Source organism: Bactrocera oleae, chromosome 2 (assembly GCF_042242935.1).
Source record: "Bactrocera oleae isolate idBacOlea1 chromosome 2, idBacOlea1, whole genome shotgun sequence".
NCBI lineage: Eukaryota > Metazoa > Arthropoda > Insecta > Diptera > Tephritidae > Bactrocera > Bactrocera oleae.
Genome location: NC_091536.1, coordinates 68,336,260 through 68,357,591, shown reverse-complemented (window position 1 = coordinate 68,357,591; position 21,332 = coordinate 68,336,260). Strand labels below are relative to the sequence as shown.

Sequence of the window (21,332 nt, the reverse complement as noted above, 5' to 3'; positions counted from 1 at the left end):
AATAGACAAAATGTTGGGGACAAAACAAAAACAAATGTGAAATGTCAGAACATAGGAATTTTTTGAGAAGTTTCGTAATTTTTTATTAAAAGGAAATTGTACGTCGTTAATAATTTTAGTTCAGTGGCGCTAAGTGTTGTGAGAATATGTTATTTTTCCATTGCAGCGAATCGGTGAAAGAAAACTGATTAAGCAATACTAAGCAAATTTACAAATATCATTTGCAAAGACGTAAAGTGAAAAATCCAGAAGGGGATAACAAATATTCAAACTTACTTATAAACCTATATGTAGATATATACACCTTAATTTTCACACAGTGCGCAATTTTCGTTAAAAAAATAAGCGTTATAAATATCAAGAATTAAAAAAATCTAAAATAATAATTTCAATCTGCTTTAAACTCATAGTAGATAGTAGGTTTCTAAAGTGCAAATAAGTAACAAATCGATGTATGTAGTGTTAAGCTCAGTTGGAGCTGGGAATTTTGGCAGTAGCCACGGAATACAAGGAGCTAGCGTGCTCTGTTCGAACCCCCACCTCGCACAGAAAGCATCACCCAAGTTCCTCTAAAACCTAACAAAAGACTGCAACACAATTGGATGAAGAGTGGTAAGAGTTGGTTGCTGTATATTTTCCAATTAAATTAGAATTATTTAAAATTGTTCCAAACGAAATGACATTTGCAGGGAATTATTTTCTTATTATATAATTAGCTCGCTAAAAAAAAAAAAACAAATAAGAATATACGCATACTTATACATATCGGCGACTGATGTACCTATTCGGTATATCAAGTTTTGTTCTTTAATTAAAACGAAAATGATTTGAATAAATAAAAAAGTTAGAGATGTGTGATAATTGAAAATAGCGATAAAACATAGCCTATACGTTAGTGTTCTAAACAGGGCTGTTCCTAATAATTTAAATTAGTAGTGATAACACATTAATAACTAGATATGTGTATATACATATGGTATGTAGATATGTGTATTTAAAAAAAAACTTCACATTTGGGCTATGCATATGTACATACGCAAGGGTATGTATGTACGTACATCTTTATATACGTATGTATACACTGTAAAAACACAAGGGTGTAGAAAATAAGTGGAGAGTAAGATTTTTTTTGCAAAAAAATTGGTTAATTTGTTATTGGCAAATTTAAAATAAAAAAAAAATCGCTCCAAAATTAACTCGTTTATTATGTATAGAAAAAGTTATCAAAATTTCAAAACGATCGGTGCAGTTTTGAAGTTATGAGGCGCACCGATTTTGAAACCGTTAGTTGTGGGGAAAACGCCTATAAGTTTTGAAAATTGATGTAAAACGTTCATAAGACAGGTATAAAAATATAAAAATACTCATACTTCCTCAATTTTGCTCCAATCCATTTGAAATTTAGTTACAACATTACTTAGATATGCATTCATTTAAGAAAAAATTAAAATAAAATAAATTTGAAAAAAAAAATTAAAAATCCCCTGTTTACTTTATTTGTACATACATATGTGTTGCGATTATTGTGATATATAAAGTTCTGTCAAGATGAATTTCCTAAAATTTATTTATAAATAATGCTTGCACTAATATTTGTTTATTTAATTAAAGCGAGAAATTGGTTGAATTTTTGTTAATAATTTAATTGGAAATTTGAAATATTATCAGATGTATCGTTGTTGATGTGTTAACACGTTGTTATCTGACACATATACACAAATTTCTATACGCATTATTATTGTTTGTTTGGAACCTTGTTCATAATAAAAAGCTATATTAAAGCCCTACGTATTGAAAATACATATGTATGTAAGTATCTGACAACATGCCAATAACAATTCCATAAACACTAATCGGCATCAATTTACGTAAATATCAACCCACATACTTACATACATATGTTAACATATACATACATACATATGTATGTATGGTATTATATTTTATTAATATATAAATTATAATAAACAATTATAAGCATACATACATATGCATATAAATATTTGCTAGAGCACCTTACAGATACGTTTGCAATATTTTTGCAATGTTCTTTAATACAATTGTGTTTATTACTTGTTTACTTAAGTAGTAGGTCTAGCATTTTCGTTATTTACCGGGTTAAGCTCAAAGTCCACATTGCTCTGCACACAAAGCGCGTTTCTGTACGAGCCTCTTTCCACGTTTTCTTTTCTTTTGCTTTGGCATTAAGCATATTGATACACATAGGTGTGTGTACAATTTCATATAACGACGGATATTTATTTAGTTGTGTTTTATATATAATATGTACATATACAATTTGTATATGCGTAAGCACGTATTTACCATGTGTATAGTATGTGCGTATGCTTCCTTGAGTCGCTCGCTTTGCAGTCTATTAGCATCTTGAATTGTAATATAGTACAAATCTATAAATAAGTTCAACGAACAGAAACACCATTAGTTGTGCGACAATTTATTCAAGATGGTATTAAGGGTGCTTAAATGTTCTTAATGGAAAAAATTCTAAAAATAACATGTTTTAACAAATAATAGAAGAATTAGATAATTTTCATCATAGAAAAAAGTACTCAAATTTCGTTAAAAAAAAGCAGCTGGTCACTTGTCGGAATCACCAAGTCAAGTTAGAATTTTGTTGCAAAACCTTTTTTTGCGACTACCGCAGCGCACCTTTTCGGCATAGATTGCACCCGAGCTTTTACAGACCTAATTTTTACCATAGTTCCTCATTATTTCTTGGTTTAATGGATCCCAACTTTTACTTTACACTCTTCTACGGCCAAGTCAGAACAGCGATTGATCCTGTAGCACCCGAGGTATGCTTCGGGTCATTGTCATGCTGGAACTGCCAACGAAAGAAATCTTTTAAAGTTCTAAAAGGTCTCCGGAATTTATCGGGAAAATAATAAAGATTGTAATTATTTCGGAACCATCCATTTTACTATATTTTATTGTCAGTAACTGTATATGTCAAAACCTTAATTTGCTTTAAAATATAAAAATTGGTCAGAAAATTTTACTTAGTTTCTTACTGGGATGTCGAAAATAACCGTTATCAAAGAACAACTATTTTGTGTCGTTTCATAATTGTTAACCATTTTGTGCCTCTCTTCGCAGAGTCACACTTGTGTGTAGTTGACAAAATAATTTATTTCTAATATAGTGGTTTTTAAACATTTATAATCGGCAAAGGTATTTAAAATATGATGGAAATAACTATATACATACATATTAAACGAATAACGAAATATTATAGTTTAGTGATTCAAAATGAGCAGAGGACGACATGGTTGTGTTCAGCTTTGATAACAAATAAAACACCTTAAAAATTATATTTTCTATCTATTGAAAACAATATAGTGAGATTTGTAAAAAAAAAACACTTTGCATCTTCCAAACACATAAAACTCCAACTTTCTTTAAACGTTGATACTTCCACCATTCGAAAAAACTCAATAAAAATGGCCAGTGGAGAAATGGCGTTTTATCTTAGGTCAGATGAGTTTAAATATAATATGTTTTAGCCTGACTGTGGTCGCAACATGTCCGAAGACCAATAAACACCGCTTTCAAACCACAATACACACTTAAAACGATTAAACATAGAGGAGCATCCATGATGGTTTGGCGATGCTTTTTTTACCATGGTATAGGTCCGATATATCGGATTGAGAATACAATGACAGCAGCTACTTATTGCAACATTTTATATGATATATACCGACCCGAAGCACACATCAAAGTTAGTAAAAAATGGTTCTCAGATAACAACATTAGCACTTTAACCTGGCCTGCTTAATCGCCGCATTTAAAAACCATTGAGAATTTGTGGCGAGAGTTGAAAGTAGTATTGAGGCATAAAAAACCAACCAATAAAAATGCTCCCTAGTCACTGGTAAAGGAAGTATGGGAAGTTATTCTCCAGGAAATATGCCAAAAATTTGTTGAATACATATCGATGCCCTGGCCGTTATGTACAATATAATAAAGGTTTAACCATCAAATACTAAACAATCAAAATACATCAACAATAAAATAATATTAAAAAACAAAGTTATTTAAACTTTTTTAATTAGTAAACACTTTAATTTTACTACTAAATGTGCTTATTTTTTTCACAGCACACATATGAGATGAGCGATTGAAATAGGTTTTGTCTTTCTTTTATTATTTGATAGTAAGTACATAAGCTATTTTCAAAGCAAAAAACTTATTCAGAAATAAATTTAGATGCATATAGGTATGTATGTTTTCTTTGGATTTATATGCCATATTGCAATATGTCCCTATTATTTTTCACATGACTGTATACTATATGGAACTACCTTTATAGTCAGCTTAATTTTATATAAGAATCACCTTTAAGATATTGTAGGGTGTGCATATTAGTCATATTCCACCTGGGTACATGGACGTTTAAGTATACATATACATATTAATACACATGTATGTATGTAGGAGTGCTCTAGTTCATATGCGTCAAGATCTAATGATCGGCGTCCATTTGGCGTAAACCTTGAAAATTATTTAAATGTCAATTACATGGGCATATACAAATCTACATGCAGTTATGCACTGAATGCTAGCAGACGTGTGCTTTATTATTCAATAAACAGCGACAACTAATTTTATAAATAGAACGTATTGCAAAATTATATACATATTTATGTGTATGCATGTATATGTGCGTGTACACAAATAAATGTATATTTAAATATTACATGTAAATTTTTACAGGGCAATCGTGGAGCGCACAATAATTTCAAATCTAATGCAATCATACCCTGAACAGGGTACATTAAGTTTGCGACGACGTTTGTAACATCCAGTAGGAAACGTCGAAACCCCTATAAATATATACCTAAATGATCAGCATGATGAGCTGAGTTGATTTAGCCATGTCCTTCTCTTTGTCCGTCCGTCCGTCTGTCTGTATATATATGAACAATTTCCTCAGTTTTTAAGCAATCGATTTGAAATTTTGCACCTGCCTTTTCCTCACTAAGAAGCTGCTTATTCGGAACGGCCGATATCGGACCACTATACCATATAGCTGACATTCAAACAGAACAATCGGAATAAAGTGCTTGCATGGAAATCTTTTTTATTTGACGAGGTATCTTCACGAAATTAGTTCGGAACCAAGTTCTTGTAAGGAACCTTTGTATTTGTGAAGGGTATTATAGCGTCGGTGCAACCGAAGTTAACGTTTTTTCTTGTTTTTAATTGCAAAACATTGAAAAAAGAATACTAATAAACGCAATATAGGTAAAATACAGAGTGCAAGCGTTTGCAGGATATGTACATAAGCTTTAGCGATTATGTATACTCGTAATGCAAAAAGTCATTGACAGCGTTCCATAATTGTTCATTGTCTTCAATCAGCTGTTTTCTGTCACTGTCTTTTTATTTACAACACGCTTTTGCATTGTTTATCATTTATTTTCTTGTTTTGAACGTATTCTCTTGATTTGCTTTTCAACTGCTTCGCATTGTTTTGTTTACTCATACACACAATACATATATTATGACCGCACATGAGGTCATAGTAGCCTTTTGGGGATTGTATACTCAAAATAATCTGACTACAATTGTCATGTGTATAAAAATCTATTTATAGTGCACAATGAAATTTCGCATGGCCTCTCCCATTTATGTGATGAAATGCATAATTTCGGTTTTATAATATATGGAAGTTATATTAAAAAGTTTTCGTAAATTATTATCTGTTTTGAACATATACTTGTAGAATATTGACTTCCTCATTATCCTATACATATGGGCTGAAAAGTTGTTTGCCTCTCAAAAAACTCTGTATCCAAACAAAGTTCTTTGTCCTCGTTCTAGATTACTAACCTTAACTATAATACGGTTAAAGTTTCATAATATATTATCCAAACGTTCTCAAGTTATTGGTCCTAAAGTGACGCTATCTCCACAGCTATTTTGTGTTTCCAATATAATCATTCAGTGGGGGTCATGAAGTCATCGAAAAATTGCCTAATGTGATTCGTCCATCTACCTCTGTTAATGACAATAACATCAAAAAAGTTAAAAAAAAAACCGTGCTTGAAGATTGTTGTTGGCATCAGAGAATCTCAACATCTCTTATGGATCGACTCAACACATTTTGGTTAATGTTTTGGGTAGGAAGTGTGTTAATGCTAGATTCGTACCAAAAGACGTGATTTTTTTTCAAAACCGACGTCGAGTAGAGGCTGCAAAAGAGATGCTTGGCAACATAGTTGAGAACCCTAGATTCATGAAACACAAACGTCTCATTACAAGTTGTATTAGTTCTAAAGGAGCTTTTTTTGATGCCGATAATCAGGATTGTATTAAAATAAGTGAAAAATGAATTTTTTTTGTCAGTCCGGGTCAAATTTGATCAGATTTTATTTTTTACTATTTTATTACGGCTGTAAACGATTACTATTTCCTTATTCAGTAATTTGAATCTCTTAACACAACAATTTTAAATTACAAACAAATTGTTTCAACATGCTTCGCTGATGGCAAGTAATGTTGACAATCTGCTAAGTTCTGTTATTATTATTGCAATTTTCGCACTAAATAGCAAAAGATAGTGTTGAAATATGAATTAGCATGTTAAATTTTTTATGATTACCATGTTAATGTTATCCTTCTAGGGTGGTTATTGTTGTATAATTTTGTAGTTTCTAATTAAAACTTAAGCATGCATAACGTTTTTCGCTGTTAACTCGACTGTAAAGTCAACTAACCCGTTTTGTTTTTAAAGCAAGTGATATCACAATGTAAACACGCTGATCAAATACACCTTGCTAATATATACTACATACTTATGTATGTGTGCGCATATTTAGATCGGTAAACAAGTGTAACAGTGTTCTATATCAATATTTTCGCATGTACTATCGGTTATCAAATTATATATTATTATTCAGGCACAAATAATAAGATAAATAAACAAATAACCCTACAAGAACATTGACATCATCTGACCGGTAAGTGCACTTTTACATTGGGACTCAAAAGAGTCTCATTTTTTTCAAATTCTCTTTTGGTGTCGCTCTGTGCATTCACACGGTCAAAAAGAGTCCAGCAACTCGAGTCTAGTTTTTCTGCATTCCTTTTCACAAAATTTTCGTAAATATTTGTGCGGTTCGACTGCGCAACACTGCGTGCTGCGTATTTCATTTGTATGTTGAGATGATGGTCACACATTTTGCTTGCAATGAATTACCATGAATATGGTAGAACAATATGCATAATACAAGTACCTACCCGCTAAATAGTTTCAAATAATTACTAAAGGCGGGAATTCCCTAATCCACAAGAATGTATTGAATATCCGCAACTAATATTTTCAAGGCCAAATTTATAATAGGAATTTCCTAATCTTTAAGTATTAAAAACTCATAATTTCTTTACTCCATAATCTATATCTTAATTTTCTCCTTATTTACAATTTTTGAAAATATTTCTATTATTTTATGCATACATATTTGCATATTACATACAAAAAATAGATAACAGAATTCAAATTTGCGATCAAATTCATTTGAAACCCGAACACGAGTGGCACGGTCCCTTCGTCGTCCCCTCGCCCACAATAAACTGGTTTGAGACTCTTTTGAGTCCCAATGTAAAACGGCACTAATATGACAGTCACAGCTGGAAAAATTTTGTCAGCACGCAGAACAAAGTTTCTATAATTTTCTTAAGAGCCTTGTGCAAAAACTAATGTAAACAAAGGGATGTGTGTGAGTTTTCATCTCTCTTTTACACGTGGGTATTCGGAATTGATTCACTATATATCTATGCTGCTCACTCTAATGCGTTTTTCTGAGTCATTGCTGACCATAAATCCATCATACATAGTTGAAAATTGTCAGTCAGTGACTGAAAAGCTACATAGCTGCCACTTATTGAAATGAAGCATAATTTACATGTGTGAGGTACATACATATGTATGTTCATATTTGTACTTATGCATATGTAATATCATGGAAAAGTGACAGAATCAATCAATGGTAATCGCTAATCGAAAATCATGAGGACTCAGCATTAAACTGGACTTAGCGGCAATCAAATGAGTATATTATCATACATATGTATGTATGCATGTATGTGAATCCAGTATTGAATTCGTTAATCATTCATCCAACGACATTATGGGTATTTTCACTACAAAGTGACAAATGTTCGCACATATGTTAATAACGATTAAGTAATGATTTTTTAGCTGAGTTGTACATTCCATTGCACGAATCTCGTTTAACTTCATAACCTAATCAAGTATACTTACATATATGTTCTTTAGTTTACCTCTGAGCTTTTATTGACATTTAAGGTGAGCACCTGCGTGACAGCCTTAAAAGATGGCGATGTTTGGGAAATAAAAATAAAACTACTATATCGATTGATTTTAATTTTAAGGGCATATTTTTACAAATTTTATGAAAACACAGTAAAGTGTTTGAAGAATAATACAAAATAGTTTTCTGACGGCGCTAAAAAAAATTCCCCCACTGCTGCAGTGATTCCGGCCTTCTCCGTGTATGAAACAAAGAAAAAAAGATTGCGATAGCATACGGTCGAAAAAAATAAAGAATTCTCAAAATGGCTGCATTTAAAAAAACAAAATTAGTTGAGTTTTACTCAAAGTTTTGGTCGTGTTTTGGCCTGGTATAGTATGCAGAACTACATACATACATATATACACAAAAATCAGTAATCACTACAGAAAATTCGAAAATGCGGTTTCGAGAAAAACACGTTTATATATAAACTGATGGAGCTGCCTGTAACTTCAAAATATTTGAGATATTCAATGAAAATTTTAATATGGGATTTTTAGTAGCATAGACTAGATGCAAAATTATAAAATTATTGTTTTTTTTTTTCAAAATTTCACAATAGGTGACTATTTGCTATAGCAATATTGAACTTTTAATAATTCATAAATTCGAGTCAACACTGGACATACTGAAAGAATTCTTGAAAACCGGTTCATAGCATCCTGACCTAAGCACTGTAATAATCCTCACTTAAAGTGTATATTTTATCTTTAAAGAGTTGATTTATTTTCTCAAAATACATGTGCTCATAACTCCAGCAGGATATGGAATAAATCCATAACTATGCATGCACCTAAAAGTTTATTGCAGTAATTTGTAAATAGATGTTTGACTTTTGATCCGCCTTTTCGAGTATATTAACACTGCTAATTGTCGTTATATAGTAGCAAAAAAAATTGGGGTTCGTTTCGGTCACGTAGACCCGACTGTCGTGTCGACTACATAATACTGCTAGTAATTTGGTATATGGTATTACTAGCAATATTAGCTAATATCAAATTACTAGCAGTATCAGCTTCACCCCAGGTGACGCCTAATGTTCCGGCTGTTTTTTTTTTTTTTGGTTGCCAATAAGCTCAAAAGAACATTACCATTCAAGCTCTCATTTCTTAGAATAAAGGAAGTACTTTGTTTTCTGTTCTTCTCACCAGATGTATTTTTAGATGATATACTGTCTTTATAGAAGCATTTTATTTATATTATTTTCCTAAAGCCGTTCGCCATGTTATGCATGTGGTGATTTTTCAGTAATCTGGGAATACTATCCTGAGTAATATTTTTTATCTATATTATTTTATAAATTTATTATTGAATATTTTTTTATTTTCTGAACTAGTCCAATACTTTATATACAATACATACCCTTCTTAAACGCGCACAATGTCGGAACAAATTCTGCTGAATTCATAGCTATTTGAAATTTTTTTGGATATAAGCCAGCAGTCTTTTGTTTTCGCACATAAAAGCTTTGTTTTTGGATTTTGGACTTATATTTTTAATATATGTACACCAGGGTGGGTCTAAAAATCGTTTGTTATTAATTTTTGGTTTCGTACTCAGAAAAATTGGTTGATGAGAAGGCTCCTCTCCCAATATGATTGTAAAGGAAAGTCCTCCGCTTAACGGTATCTATTTTTTTCTTATTATCAGATATAAAAATTCATATCTGGTTTCCAACTGCTTCAAAACATATAAAATGGTCTCTTATGGATTTAAAAGATATAAACGGTTGAAGTTTGGCCATTTTAAAGCAAATTTGTTTGTTTCTTTTGAATTTTGTAACTCAATGAAAAACATAAAATTTTTTTAAAAACTTTCTGCTCTACAAAAATGTATACCGACCATTTTTCGATTAAATTAAGCGTTTACGAGATATTCATCGTCAAACATCAATGCCTATCAAAGGAAAAAACAAAAAAAAAACAAGGAAAAATAATGAAGAAACTTTTGGTGAAGCAGAAAATATCCTTAAAGACTATGAACTTTGAAATTTAAAATTATATTTTTTCATTGAGTTATAAATTTCAAAAGAAAATAACAAATTTGCTTAAAATAATCAAACTTCAAAGGGTAATATCTTTTAAATGGTTAGGTTTACGAAAAACCAGTAAAGACCACTTTAAAGAGCATTCAATTTCCTATAAAATCAGCAGTTGGAAACGGTCTATGAATTTTTCTATCTGACAATAAGAAAAAATAGGAAACCGTTGAGCGGAGGACCTTCCCGTTAAAATTAAGAGCCCATAGTTGGAGAGCCTTTCTAAGATGTGTCAATCAACCAATTTTTCAGAGTACGAAACGAAAAAATCATATGTTTTGTTTACCCACCCTAATGTACACCCCTTTGCCTTGGCATTTATAATTATATACCTACATATAGACAATAGAAATTTACGCTTTAAATATGTTCAAAAAAATATCACTTTCCTTTGGTACTATGTCCAACGTCTGGTGTGTGAATTTTAGTAATTTAAATTAATTAGCAACTCATTTCAATATTAGGTTCCTACAGGTGTTCGCTTAAATCGCTGTTAAAGTTGTGCAGTTTATTTTTTACTGATAAAACTCACGGTTATATAACAATTTGCATGCTTTTGCTAAAATGTGGCCTTTGTGTGTGTAAGTATGTATTGCGAAATATATATCGAATAATTTTCGTAAATATTGACATAATTTGCTAAGGTTAGGATCGATTTTCTTAATTATAACGGTAACAAAATAGAAAAACATTTGCTACATACCTGAAAAAAACCAGAAGAAATCAATTTAAATTATGTTAGCAATATTAATTTTTCACTAATTATGCCCTAAATGTTGTTTTCTCATAACGAGACTAAAATAATAAAAATTGCAATAACACAAAGTCATTGATATACTTTGTATATACATACATATATATACATATAAATATTTATTTATGTTGGTATATATATAATATATGTACTTATGAGTATATAACAGTTATCATTAACATCAGCAATAAATTTCATTTTTGCTGCTAATATCAGTAGCAAATGCTTGGATTTAATTTTCACTATAATATATAATAATGGCAAACATGTGTTTATACATACATATGTAGGTATGTACCTATGTGAGCTTTAGCAAGAATAGAGTACATAAAGTTTTCTGTCCGTTGTCAAATGTTAAATACCTTGTTTATGCAAATTCAGTTCACTTAAAATTTCCATATATACATACAGACACATATACATAGATACATACTCAAATAGATAGTAAATACACACATGTGTATTCTATACTAATTGGTTCTATTGTTTTCTCACACTAGGGTGCTGCAGCTTTTTTTTTATTGAGGCTAATTTACAGTTCAAAATCATCTATGCTTAGCAAAAAAATCGGTAAATTTTTACCGATATCGATTTCGTGATATCGCTAAATAATGGGTTTTATATAAAAAAAATCGGTAACAAAAAGTTTCAAAATCATGACAATTGACTAACCGGTTAAGTGATAGCTGAAATGTTTGGAATAAAGTATTATTTGTAAACCTCTGGTATACCATCTGATAAAATTTCACCCGGACTGACAAAAAATAAACATTTCATGTACTTTAATATAAATCTTTATAATTACTTTCAAAATAGGTTCCTCAGCCAATACAACCATGCCAATTTTTCATATACTTGAATTTTGGTTTTTTTTTCGTTTCGGATAATTTTTGGAGTGCCATTCTCTGAATTGTTAGAGAATTTTGACATCACAATCATAAACTCACGTCTCGTCATCAGCAATGAATCGTTTGATGAACGCAGGGTTCTCGGCTACGTTGTCAAGCATCTCTTTTACGACGTCTACTCGATGTCGTTTTTGCAAAATTTCATGTCTTTTGGTACGAGTCTAGCATTGACACAACTCATACCTAACACATTAATCAAAATGTGTTGAGCCGATCTCTAAGAGATGATGAGATCTTCTGCAATCTGTCTGATGCCAACACGACGATTTTCCAGCACTGTTTCTTTAACTTTTTCGATGTTATCGCCATTAACAGAGATGGATGGACGACTCGTATGAGGCAAGTTGTCACGCGCAGTTTAAATGGATCAATCCTAGTCAAATTTGATCAGATGGTATTTTACAGTGTTTGAAAATAAAATTGTTATTCTTATTAATATCACAATTCAATTTCGACAATATAACTTTTTGAGCCAAATTAATGATAAGATATTTTTTAGAAAATTGTTGATGTCGTGTCTGTCATCCTCATTATATTTTCTACTAGGATTAAAGATGCCTTTTTATTTTTCTAATTTAATAAAATGTTCGTTATTATTGAAAATATCTTTCGTTGTATTACGGACCCTTTAATTTGATACATACGTATGTGTATTCAATTTATTACAAATAATTTCTCAACCATCATCAGATAGCTTAACCTAATGCCCCCATGAATGCGCATATCAATGGCAATTCTCTAACCAGCCGGCAGAAAATATAGTAAAACCTTGCGCTTTTATATTTTTCGCTTTCTTCTTATTTTCACTATACTTATACTGAGTCTGTATAAAAACAGGTATATATATGTAGCTGCTACTGCTAGTGAACACGCACTATAGCCATGGCGGCTCGTAATAACTCGTAAATAAATATAGTTACTGATAATCTGTATTTACAAAAATGTGATCAAACAATTTGGACTTTTGCTTTAGTTTCTTAGTTGTTTTCTGATTATTTGTCTTATATTTGATATTGTAGTAATAACATATTTACTAAAAGTATACATAGATATACTATGTATATACATACATATATACATTTATATTCCAGCATCAAGTTATTTCTAAAATCTGGTTTTCTATAATGTTTTTCCCCCATTTTTAGAACTCTGAAAAAAAGATTGCTAGCGCATTTTATGAATTTTTTTTAGCTTATATCGAATGTTATGGAGATAATGGGGTTTAGAGTCAAAAGCCTATTTATATGGCTTGGCTAATATAATTTGAATGTAAAAATTTAAATGTTATGGCCTAGGATCTTTGCATAATTTTAGTACATGTTAACATGCTTTAACCACTTATAGCCTATAATTATCACCGGGAGATCCATGTTTTCTGTTCAAAATATGTTTAAAGACTCTCTATATGTTGAAAAGTTTTTATAGATTATAATTGTAGGCTTATTTACTATTCTACTTTTACCTCGTTTTTGAAGTACCAGTATATTTGTAAAGAGATTAGTAATTCGTTAATCATTGTCCAAAGGTTAAAATTACCTAGATAAGCAGTTTCAGTTATAGCTTTATCAATTCAAAAGCAAACGCTTTAATTATAAATAATAAGAATTATCGTTATCCCATAAGGAAAGGGAACAAATAGATATAAAGCGTTAGATAGAATGTATATATATATATATGTGTATATACATAAATGAAATCATATTACTCGGACTGGTTCATTTAAACTGCGCGCGCAAACTGAATCGATACAAATTTTTTGCTAAATTGGACAACCCGTTTTATGTTCGTTTGAAGTATGATATCATATGTCTGGCGATTTTTACTATGGGAAAAAATGGACAACGAGTTTGCTTGAGTTTCTAATGGTTACGGAAGTGGTGAAAATGTTGCAGAAGTGTTTTGGGGTTTCTACTTTATCATGGTCAGAATTATTTGAGTGGCACAAAGTATTCAGTGAAGATCGTGGCGTAATTGAAAACTTACAGTGCTTGAAAATCGACGTGTTAGCATCAGAGAGATAGCAGAGAATATCAGCATCTCTTATGAATCGGCTGAGCACATTTTGATTAATGTTTTGGGTAGAAAGCGTGTTAATGCTATATTCGTAGCAAAAGAACTGATTTTTGCAAAAAAGACATCGAGTATACGTCACAAAAGAGATGCTTGACCACATAGCTGAAAACACTACATTCATCAAACTCATCATTACTGATGACAGGACGTGGGTTTATGAATTTAACGTTGAACGTTTCAACGAATAGCGCTAGCGGAAACCGGAAAAACCAATTTTTGTTGTAAGCATTGACAGCCAATTACAGTGAAGCTATTAACCCTTTTATGGTCTCCCTCCCAGTGAATGGCGTACTTGGAGTCGAAACACAACCTATCGCCGTGAGCTCGCGTTTCCGCGTGAAACTAGAGTGACCCATGCGGAACTTCATTGTGGATACTGTAACAGGTTAAAGTCCTACTTATCCAGAAAAGACCTTGACATACTAAACATATGTCCTGCATACAAAGAGTCGCCGCATGTCATTAACCATCTGTTTGCATGGGACGCCAAACCAATTTACTTATCACATCTCTGCCTTTGGTCCGATCCTGTCGAAATAGTTCTACGGCTAAGTGATTTCAATAACAGTTGATTTTGCACTTTCTCCACACAGGGCTTAAGCACTCGTGACAACAATAATAACAAGTGCGTAAAAGATTAGATTAATTGTATAAGCTGAAAATAAGCCTATTTTGAAGACGATAATAAATATAATATTTGCATTTAAATACATAAAACTGTTTTTTGTCAGTCCGGGTCAAATTCAGGTCAGATCAGTTCTTTATGGACAATTTCTCGTTTATGAAAAAAAATTCATTGTTTATTTTCAAATTAATGTTATTATTTCTACTCTTTTCCTTCCTTTTTCTTTAAGTAATTTTCGAGAAAAAAAAAACTAGCATCATAATCCAAAAAAAGCCGGCTTTAAACCATTTCTTCTTTATCAAAATCTGTCCCATAAACATAATTTTTACATGCCTACTACTATATACAGATTGGTTGAAAAGTTACTGCGCTTGAAATGAAAAAATACCGTTATTGATACGAAATATATTTTTTTATTCAATATAATCTCACTTAACTTCAATACACTTATTCTCATGATCCTCCAATAATTGTATGCCATCCCTACAAGTATAATGACTTTCCGGAAGCTTTGCAAAATACCCGTCTACGGCTGTAATAGCTTCTTCATTCGATCAAAAACGCTTTCCATGCAGGAATTGTTTCAGGTTTCTGAAGAGGTAGTAGTCGCTGGGCCCCAAACCTGGTGAATACGGTGGATGCTCAGTCCATTCGTACTTTAATTCGTTAAATTTTGTCATTGTTAAAACATCTTTGTGAACAGGTGCATTGTCTTGATGAAAAATGATTTTTTTGTGCTGAAAACCAGGTTTTTCTAACGATATTGTTCATCAACTGATCCAAAATGCTGCAATAATATTCAGAGTTAATCCACTGTAAACGTTTTGTATTTCAATTTAGGATCCAAGTCTCATCCATAGTTATAAAACGATGCAAGAAATCAGTTTTATTCTGCAAAAAACGTTCTAAATTATGCTGAGAAATTTGTTTTCGATTTCGTTTTTTTTGAATTGTTAGCGTGTGCGGCACTAACTTTCCAAACAGCTGTTTCATATTTATCATATCATATCACATTTTTTCCATATCAAAAAAATACTCCGACACGTCAACTTCAAATGTCAATGACTTGTAACTTTGCATGTGTTCTCACGACAGCTGTACCAACTCGAGAAAAAAATTTGGAGCTAGTAGTGCTATTTCTTGATGAGAGCAGACACTTCACTACCAACCTGTATTCTTTGTGTACCCAAGCACTTCTTATCACGGACTTTTTTCTTATTTCATTTCACTTGTCATTTGTGCGTCATGGATTTAATCTTTGTGCTAATTAGCTATTCGAAATCAGCAAATCCTCACACATTAACGAACGCATTCTATGTACGTTTAATCAGGCACTTATACCCTGACCTTCACAGCTGTATTGCAATTTCAAAAATACGCAAAGTATGGCAATTCGCTCGGGGACTTCATGCCATCACCTATGAAACAACATATTCATACCTTCTTCCTGGTTGGTTGCAACAATCTTAATCCTTATTTGTTAGGAGGAAAGTTTTTCTTGGTAGAAAACAAAAACATAAGATGTCATCGAGTTGGATTAAACTCTATGAATTTGATTTCTTCGTTTGCAATGCTTAAAAACTTGCAGCTTAGTCGAAATGAAGCAGAAAAGTCCGAAAAGTCGTATTTAAATATCAGAGAGAATCATAAAGGACTTAGTAATGAATGGTTAAGGTTGACATAAGCGCTTTTTGGAAGAACGATTTGGAATTAAGTGTATGTGACTTATGTTTTTGAGTATTTTTGCTTCAAAACGTACCCTATTCTTAGTTATATCGAAATTACAGAATTCGAATTCCAATAATTATACGCTGTAGAAAATGAGAGCAGAATTTTATATCTTAAAACTGATTATAACCATTTGAAGGCCCCACTGAAAATGTCTTAACAATATTTTTGAAGGACATTTTCATCTCCTACCGACCCCCCTAAGTTAATTATTTCTGATTCTTTGAAACAAGTACCAATATGACCCAAATGGTCAGGGTAAAAAAGAATAAAATATGTGTGATTATATTGACTTAAGTCGATTTGAGCTAATGGTTTAAGTTTGAGTTATACTGACTGAATTATTCGAAAGTAGTGGCGTAAACAATTCCCTTAAACCGAAAGCTTCATATTCCGAAATATTTACTATAATTTGATCAAATCAAACAAAATATGACGTTAACTTCCGACTGTATCGAGCGGTAATACCCTTCACATCTGCATTTATTAGAGCATAAACGGATATAAAATATCTTAATTTTGAACGATCAGTTTGTATGGCAGCTATATGCGGTAGTGATACCATCTGAATAATTTATTCGGAGATTTTAGCATTGGCTTGGATAATAAAAATAAAATGTTAATTTTCGTGAAGATATCTCGTCGAATAAAAAGTTTCCCTTACAAGGACGTGTATTTGAACGTTCAGTGTGTATGGCAACTATGTATATCCTATAGGTCTCCATCAAAATGAGCAGCTTCTTGGTCAAAAAAGAACGTGTGAAAAATTCAAAAATCAAATCAGATCCATACCTATGAGTGACTAGTTCGTGTATATACAGACAGATATTTCTTGTTGAGAGTATAAATATCAGCTACGCTTAAGTTGACAATGATTACTCTGCTTAACGATTTTATAGAATTCGGAAAACAACCAATTTTTATATATAACCAAGCTTTTAAAATGTTTTTCGTTTATAAATCCTTTTTTTTATATACATATGTATGTATAGTTCTCACAATCATTATTGATATTTTGTCTGCAACCCAAATGAAGCTCAACAAATGACATGAGTTTCCAGCTGCTAATTAAATTGTGTACGAAATTAGTTTTTCATCTGTTACCATTATGATTATGCCGCCTCGTGAAGTCCTAAATTACTCATGTAATAATTGTGTATTTGTATGTTTTCAGTTTGCAATGAGCCGTCTTCTCGAGAAGCCCAACATAGCGATGTCCATTAAGTCGTCGTCAGGTAGTCAATTGTCCTCAAGTGCTGCAACCGCCGGTAATGCAACCGCATTAAGTGTTAGCGCCAGTGAAGTAGCAGTGCAAAGTCCAACGGAAACGATCACAAGTCCAACCGCAGTCATCAGTTCGAGTACAAATAATAACGGTGAGATAGACGAGAATAGAAGGCAAATTTCATAATTTCTAACTTAAATTTTAACTTTCCTCACACCACTTCAGGAACTCACACAATTTTCGATGAAGTCTTTATAAGTTTAGTGTCCGGTTCAGCGGCTGGAGCTTTGGCGAAAACCACTATTGCTCCTCTGGATCGCACAAAAATCAATTTTCAAATAAGGTGAGGTTTTGGTTTTGAATAGCAAAATTTAATGTTTCGTCTAAACGCCTTGATTAAATATTTTCTACAGTAAAAACGTTCCCTACTCATTTAAAGCGGCGATCACTTTTCTTAAGAATACCTACGAAAAGGAGGGTATTTTGGCGTTATGGCGCGGCAATTCGGCGACCATGGCGCGTATTGTGCCTTATGCAGCCATACAATTCACGGCGCACGAGCAGTGGCGAAAGATTCTGCAAGTCGATAAGGATGGTAGCGAGTAAGTTTCAAGATACATATAAGGAATAATATGAATAACTCGTCGCTTTTGCATGGTTGACTGTGCAGAAAAGGCGAATTTTCATTGTAAACGCCCAAATTTTTTCATTTATACTAAAATTTATAAACAATTTTTTTTTTTCACCAGCACGAAAGGGAGACGTTTTATAGCCGGATCATTGGCTGGCATAACCTCACAGTCTCTGACTTACCCGCTGGATTTGGCACGTGCCCGAATGGCCGTAACGGACAAATACACCGGATACAGGTATGTTAACGGGATTTCAAGGAAGTCATTTAATTGTATACTGTCATTTTGGTTTTCTTACAGAACGCTACGTCAAGTTTTTGTAAAAATTTGGGTCGAAGAAGGACCGCGCACACTTTATCGTGGCTATTTCGCGACCGTTTTGGGCGTGATACCTTACGCCGGTGTTTCTTTCTTTACCTATGGCACACTCAAACGTGAATATTATGGTAAGTGTACACAAAAAAAAAATTCCGTTACCTTTTCAACTATTTCCGGGGAATGCCTTAGAGTGTCATAATAGTATACAATTTTCTCTAATGGAAGTAATTTTTTATTATTAATACCGTAAAAACCCAGCCACCCGGGTTGGGTAACAATCGTACCGTCAAGGAGTTTAATCACAACAGCAACCATATTTAAAGTTATAGCAGAAAAGTTTTCTCTATCTCTCGAGTATATTTCTTAGTTGAAGAAGTTTTTCATAACAACTTCTTAACCTTTCGAAACTTCCTAAGATAAACGAAATGAACCAAATATTTGATTCCTCTTTGACGATTTACTATAATATACATATATAAATTAATAAAACTATTTTCCCGCTCCTCTAAACACAGTTTGTGCGATATTTGTAATTATTATGAATTAAAAAATCCTGAAATTCAATCGAATTCCTCGATACCATTGAAAATCAGAATTGTTTTGCGATTCTGTCAACTTAGCAAATCTGACTATGTTTCCACAGCAGTGCTGATTGCTTACCAAACTAATAAGAATTAAGTTCTTGTTATCAATAAGCTCTTATTTATTCATATTCTCATTAGATGATCGTGAGCATCACTCCTGATTTCTAACCAGTAAACAGAGTCTGCGTGATCACAGCAACCAAAGTCAAATTTAGCTCCTGTTGGTCTTTTAATAACCTAATAACATACTATATTTTATACATTTGCAGAGGTGACGGGAAACGCGAAACCGAACACTCTAGTCACACTTGCATTTGGCGCTGTAGCCGGCGCAGCAGGTCAAACATCCAGTTACCCACTGGACATAGTGCGTCGGCGTATGCAAACAATGGGCGTCAATAAAGGCGCCAACAATCAATATCGCACCATATACTCAACCTTGAAGAAAATTTATAAGTAAGTACATAACTGTAAAACTGGCAACAAATGGGTGTACTCTTAACTAAAACATATACTGTTTATGTTTTGCTACTTGCAGAGAGGAAGGTATAAAAAATGGCTTCTACAAAGGGTTGAGCATGAACTGGATCAAGGGCCCGATCGCGGTTGGCATCAGCTTTTCTGCCTACGATTTAATTAAGGAGCTGCTTAGAGAATTATTCCATTTGAAACGCGGTCGATACGATGCGTAAATTATGAAATTGTTATTGTTTATATTTTAATGATATTTATATGTATTGTTATGTTAAATTTTCTTATTTTTTATTTGGAAAAAATTACTAAACGGTATACTAAGGGACGAAAATTATTGAAAGTGAATTAAAAAATATAAACCATGCATTACTGGTATATATATTACCGATAAACTGAGTAAACGAGCAACGTTCAATTATTTTATATAAATATTTACAATGCGCACGTGTACATGCATATAAGTATGTGAGTTCGAATATATGCAGTGCAAATTGCCACCTATAACTTCTATATGTAATATGTTAGAATATGTATATGCAACGTTAACCGATTTAGCTTCGAATTTGTGGCGAGCCAAGTTTTGTTCCTTTTTATATGTGTTAATATAATATATACAATAAATAAATATAAAATATGAGTAATTTAATGTTTTAAAATATATTAAGCACAATGCGACAATAAATCTTAACTGATCTTTTCATATACATACATATGTACATGCATAATTATCTACAAGTTGCATACAATCTTTTAGCTACGGATTGTACATACATACATTTCCGGATGTCATGTATACTTAAGAAAGGCATTTTTAGCTGTTTCAAACTTTTTTTTTTCAAAAACTGTGTAATAGAGTGGAATGTTTCTTATTTACACATAGTACATATATAAGATAAAAGCTAATTTTGTTGTACAAATAACAAATACCATTTAATTGCTTATATATATTCCCTGCCGTTTAGTTGTACAACTATAAATTGCGCGCATAAATGCATAGTAACTGGATTTTTGAAGTTTCGTAGGTCTTTTAGTGGATTTTCTATTGTCAAAAATTGTAAAGATATTGTAAATAAATAGAAAACTAAAATGAAACTGTCGTATTTTTTTATTGTTACGCTGTTAAATAATATTGTTCGAATCGTAATTGTTGTAATGGCAAATGTTGTTATATTTTATTTTTACTTGTGCTGGACAGACATGTTAGCGCTTAGTAAATATTGGAAAAGCATAATTAGTTGGAATTATGGCCTAATAGAGATCCCCCTTATGGAGTATGAATGCATTCTGTGGGAGAATATACTGTTATTGTATTGCCGTTTTATGTAGAGCCGACTGTCGTGGGAACGGTGGTAGGAATATATACTCGTAATGCATCGTTGGTTAACTATAACTGGAGCCTTACTTACTGAAGATTAAGAGAAATGACCAAAGGGCCACATCTAGCGTGAAATTAAAAAACAAAAAACATTTTTTTACATTTCGATAGGGCATGGAAATTACATACTAAAATTTTAAATCGATATTTCAAATAGTATACTCAATGAGTATATTCGGAAAAACTTTGCGATATGCCATATGCCATCTCGAGTCTAAAAATTGTCAAACTCGGACCATAACTGTTCAAGCCCCCA

At 32.2% G+C, this 21,332-nt stretch overlaps 1 protein-coding gene across 1 annotated transcript; it reads left to right on the top strand.

The window, feature by feature from the left end:
- The first annotated feature begins 63 nt into the window (after nucleotides 1-63).
- On the top strand, nucleotides 64-20,793 carry DPCoAC (dephosphocoenzyme A carrier). The gene is made up of 8 exons (XM_014234401.3): nucleotides 64-612; nucleotides 17,643-17,844; nucleotides 17,919-18,036; nucleotides 18,107-18,295; nucleotides 18,443-18,562; nucleotides 18,626-18,771; nucleotides 19,497-19,683; nucleotides 19,766-20,793. Exons 2-8 carry the CDS (start codon nucleotides 17,649-17,651, stop codon nucleotides 19,917-19,919), a joined length of 1,110 nt encoding a protein of 369 aa, XP_014089876.1. The 5' UTR covers nucleotides 64-612; nucleotides 17,643-17,648; the 3' UTR covers nucleotides 19,920-20,793.
- The last annotated feature ends 539 nt before the right edge of the window (nucleotides 20,794-21,332 follow it).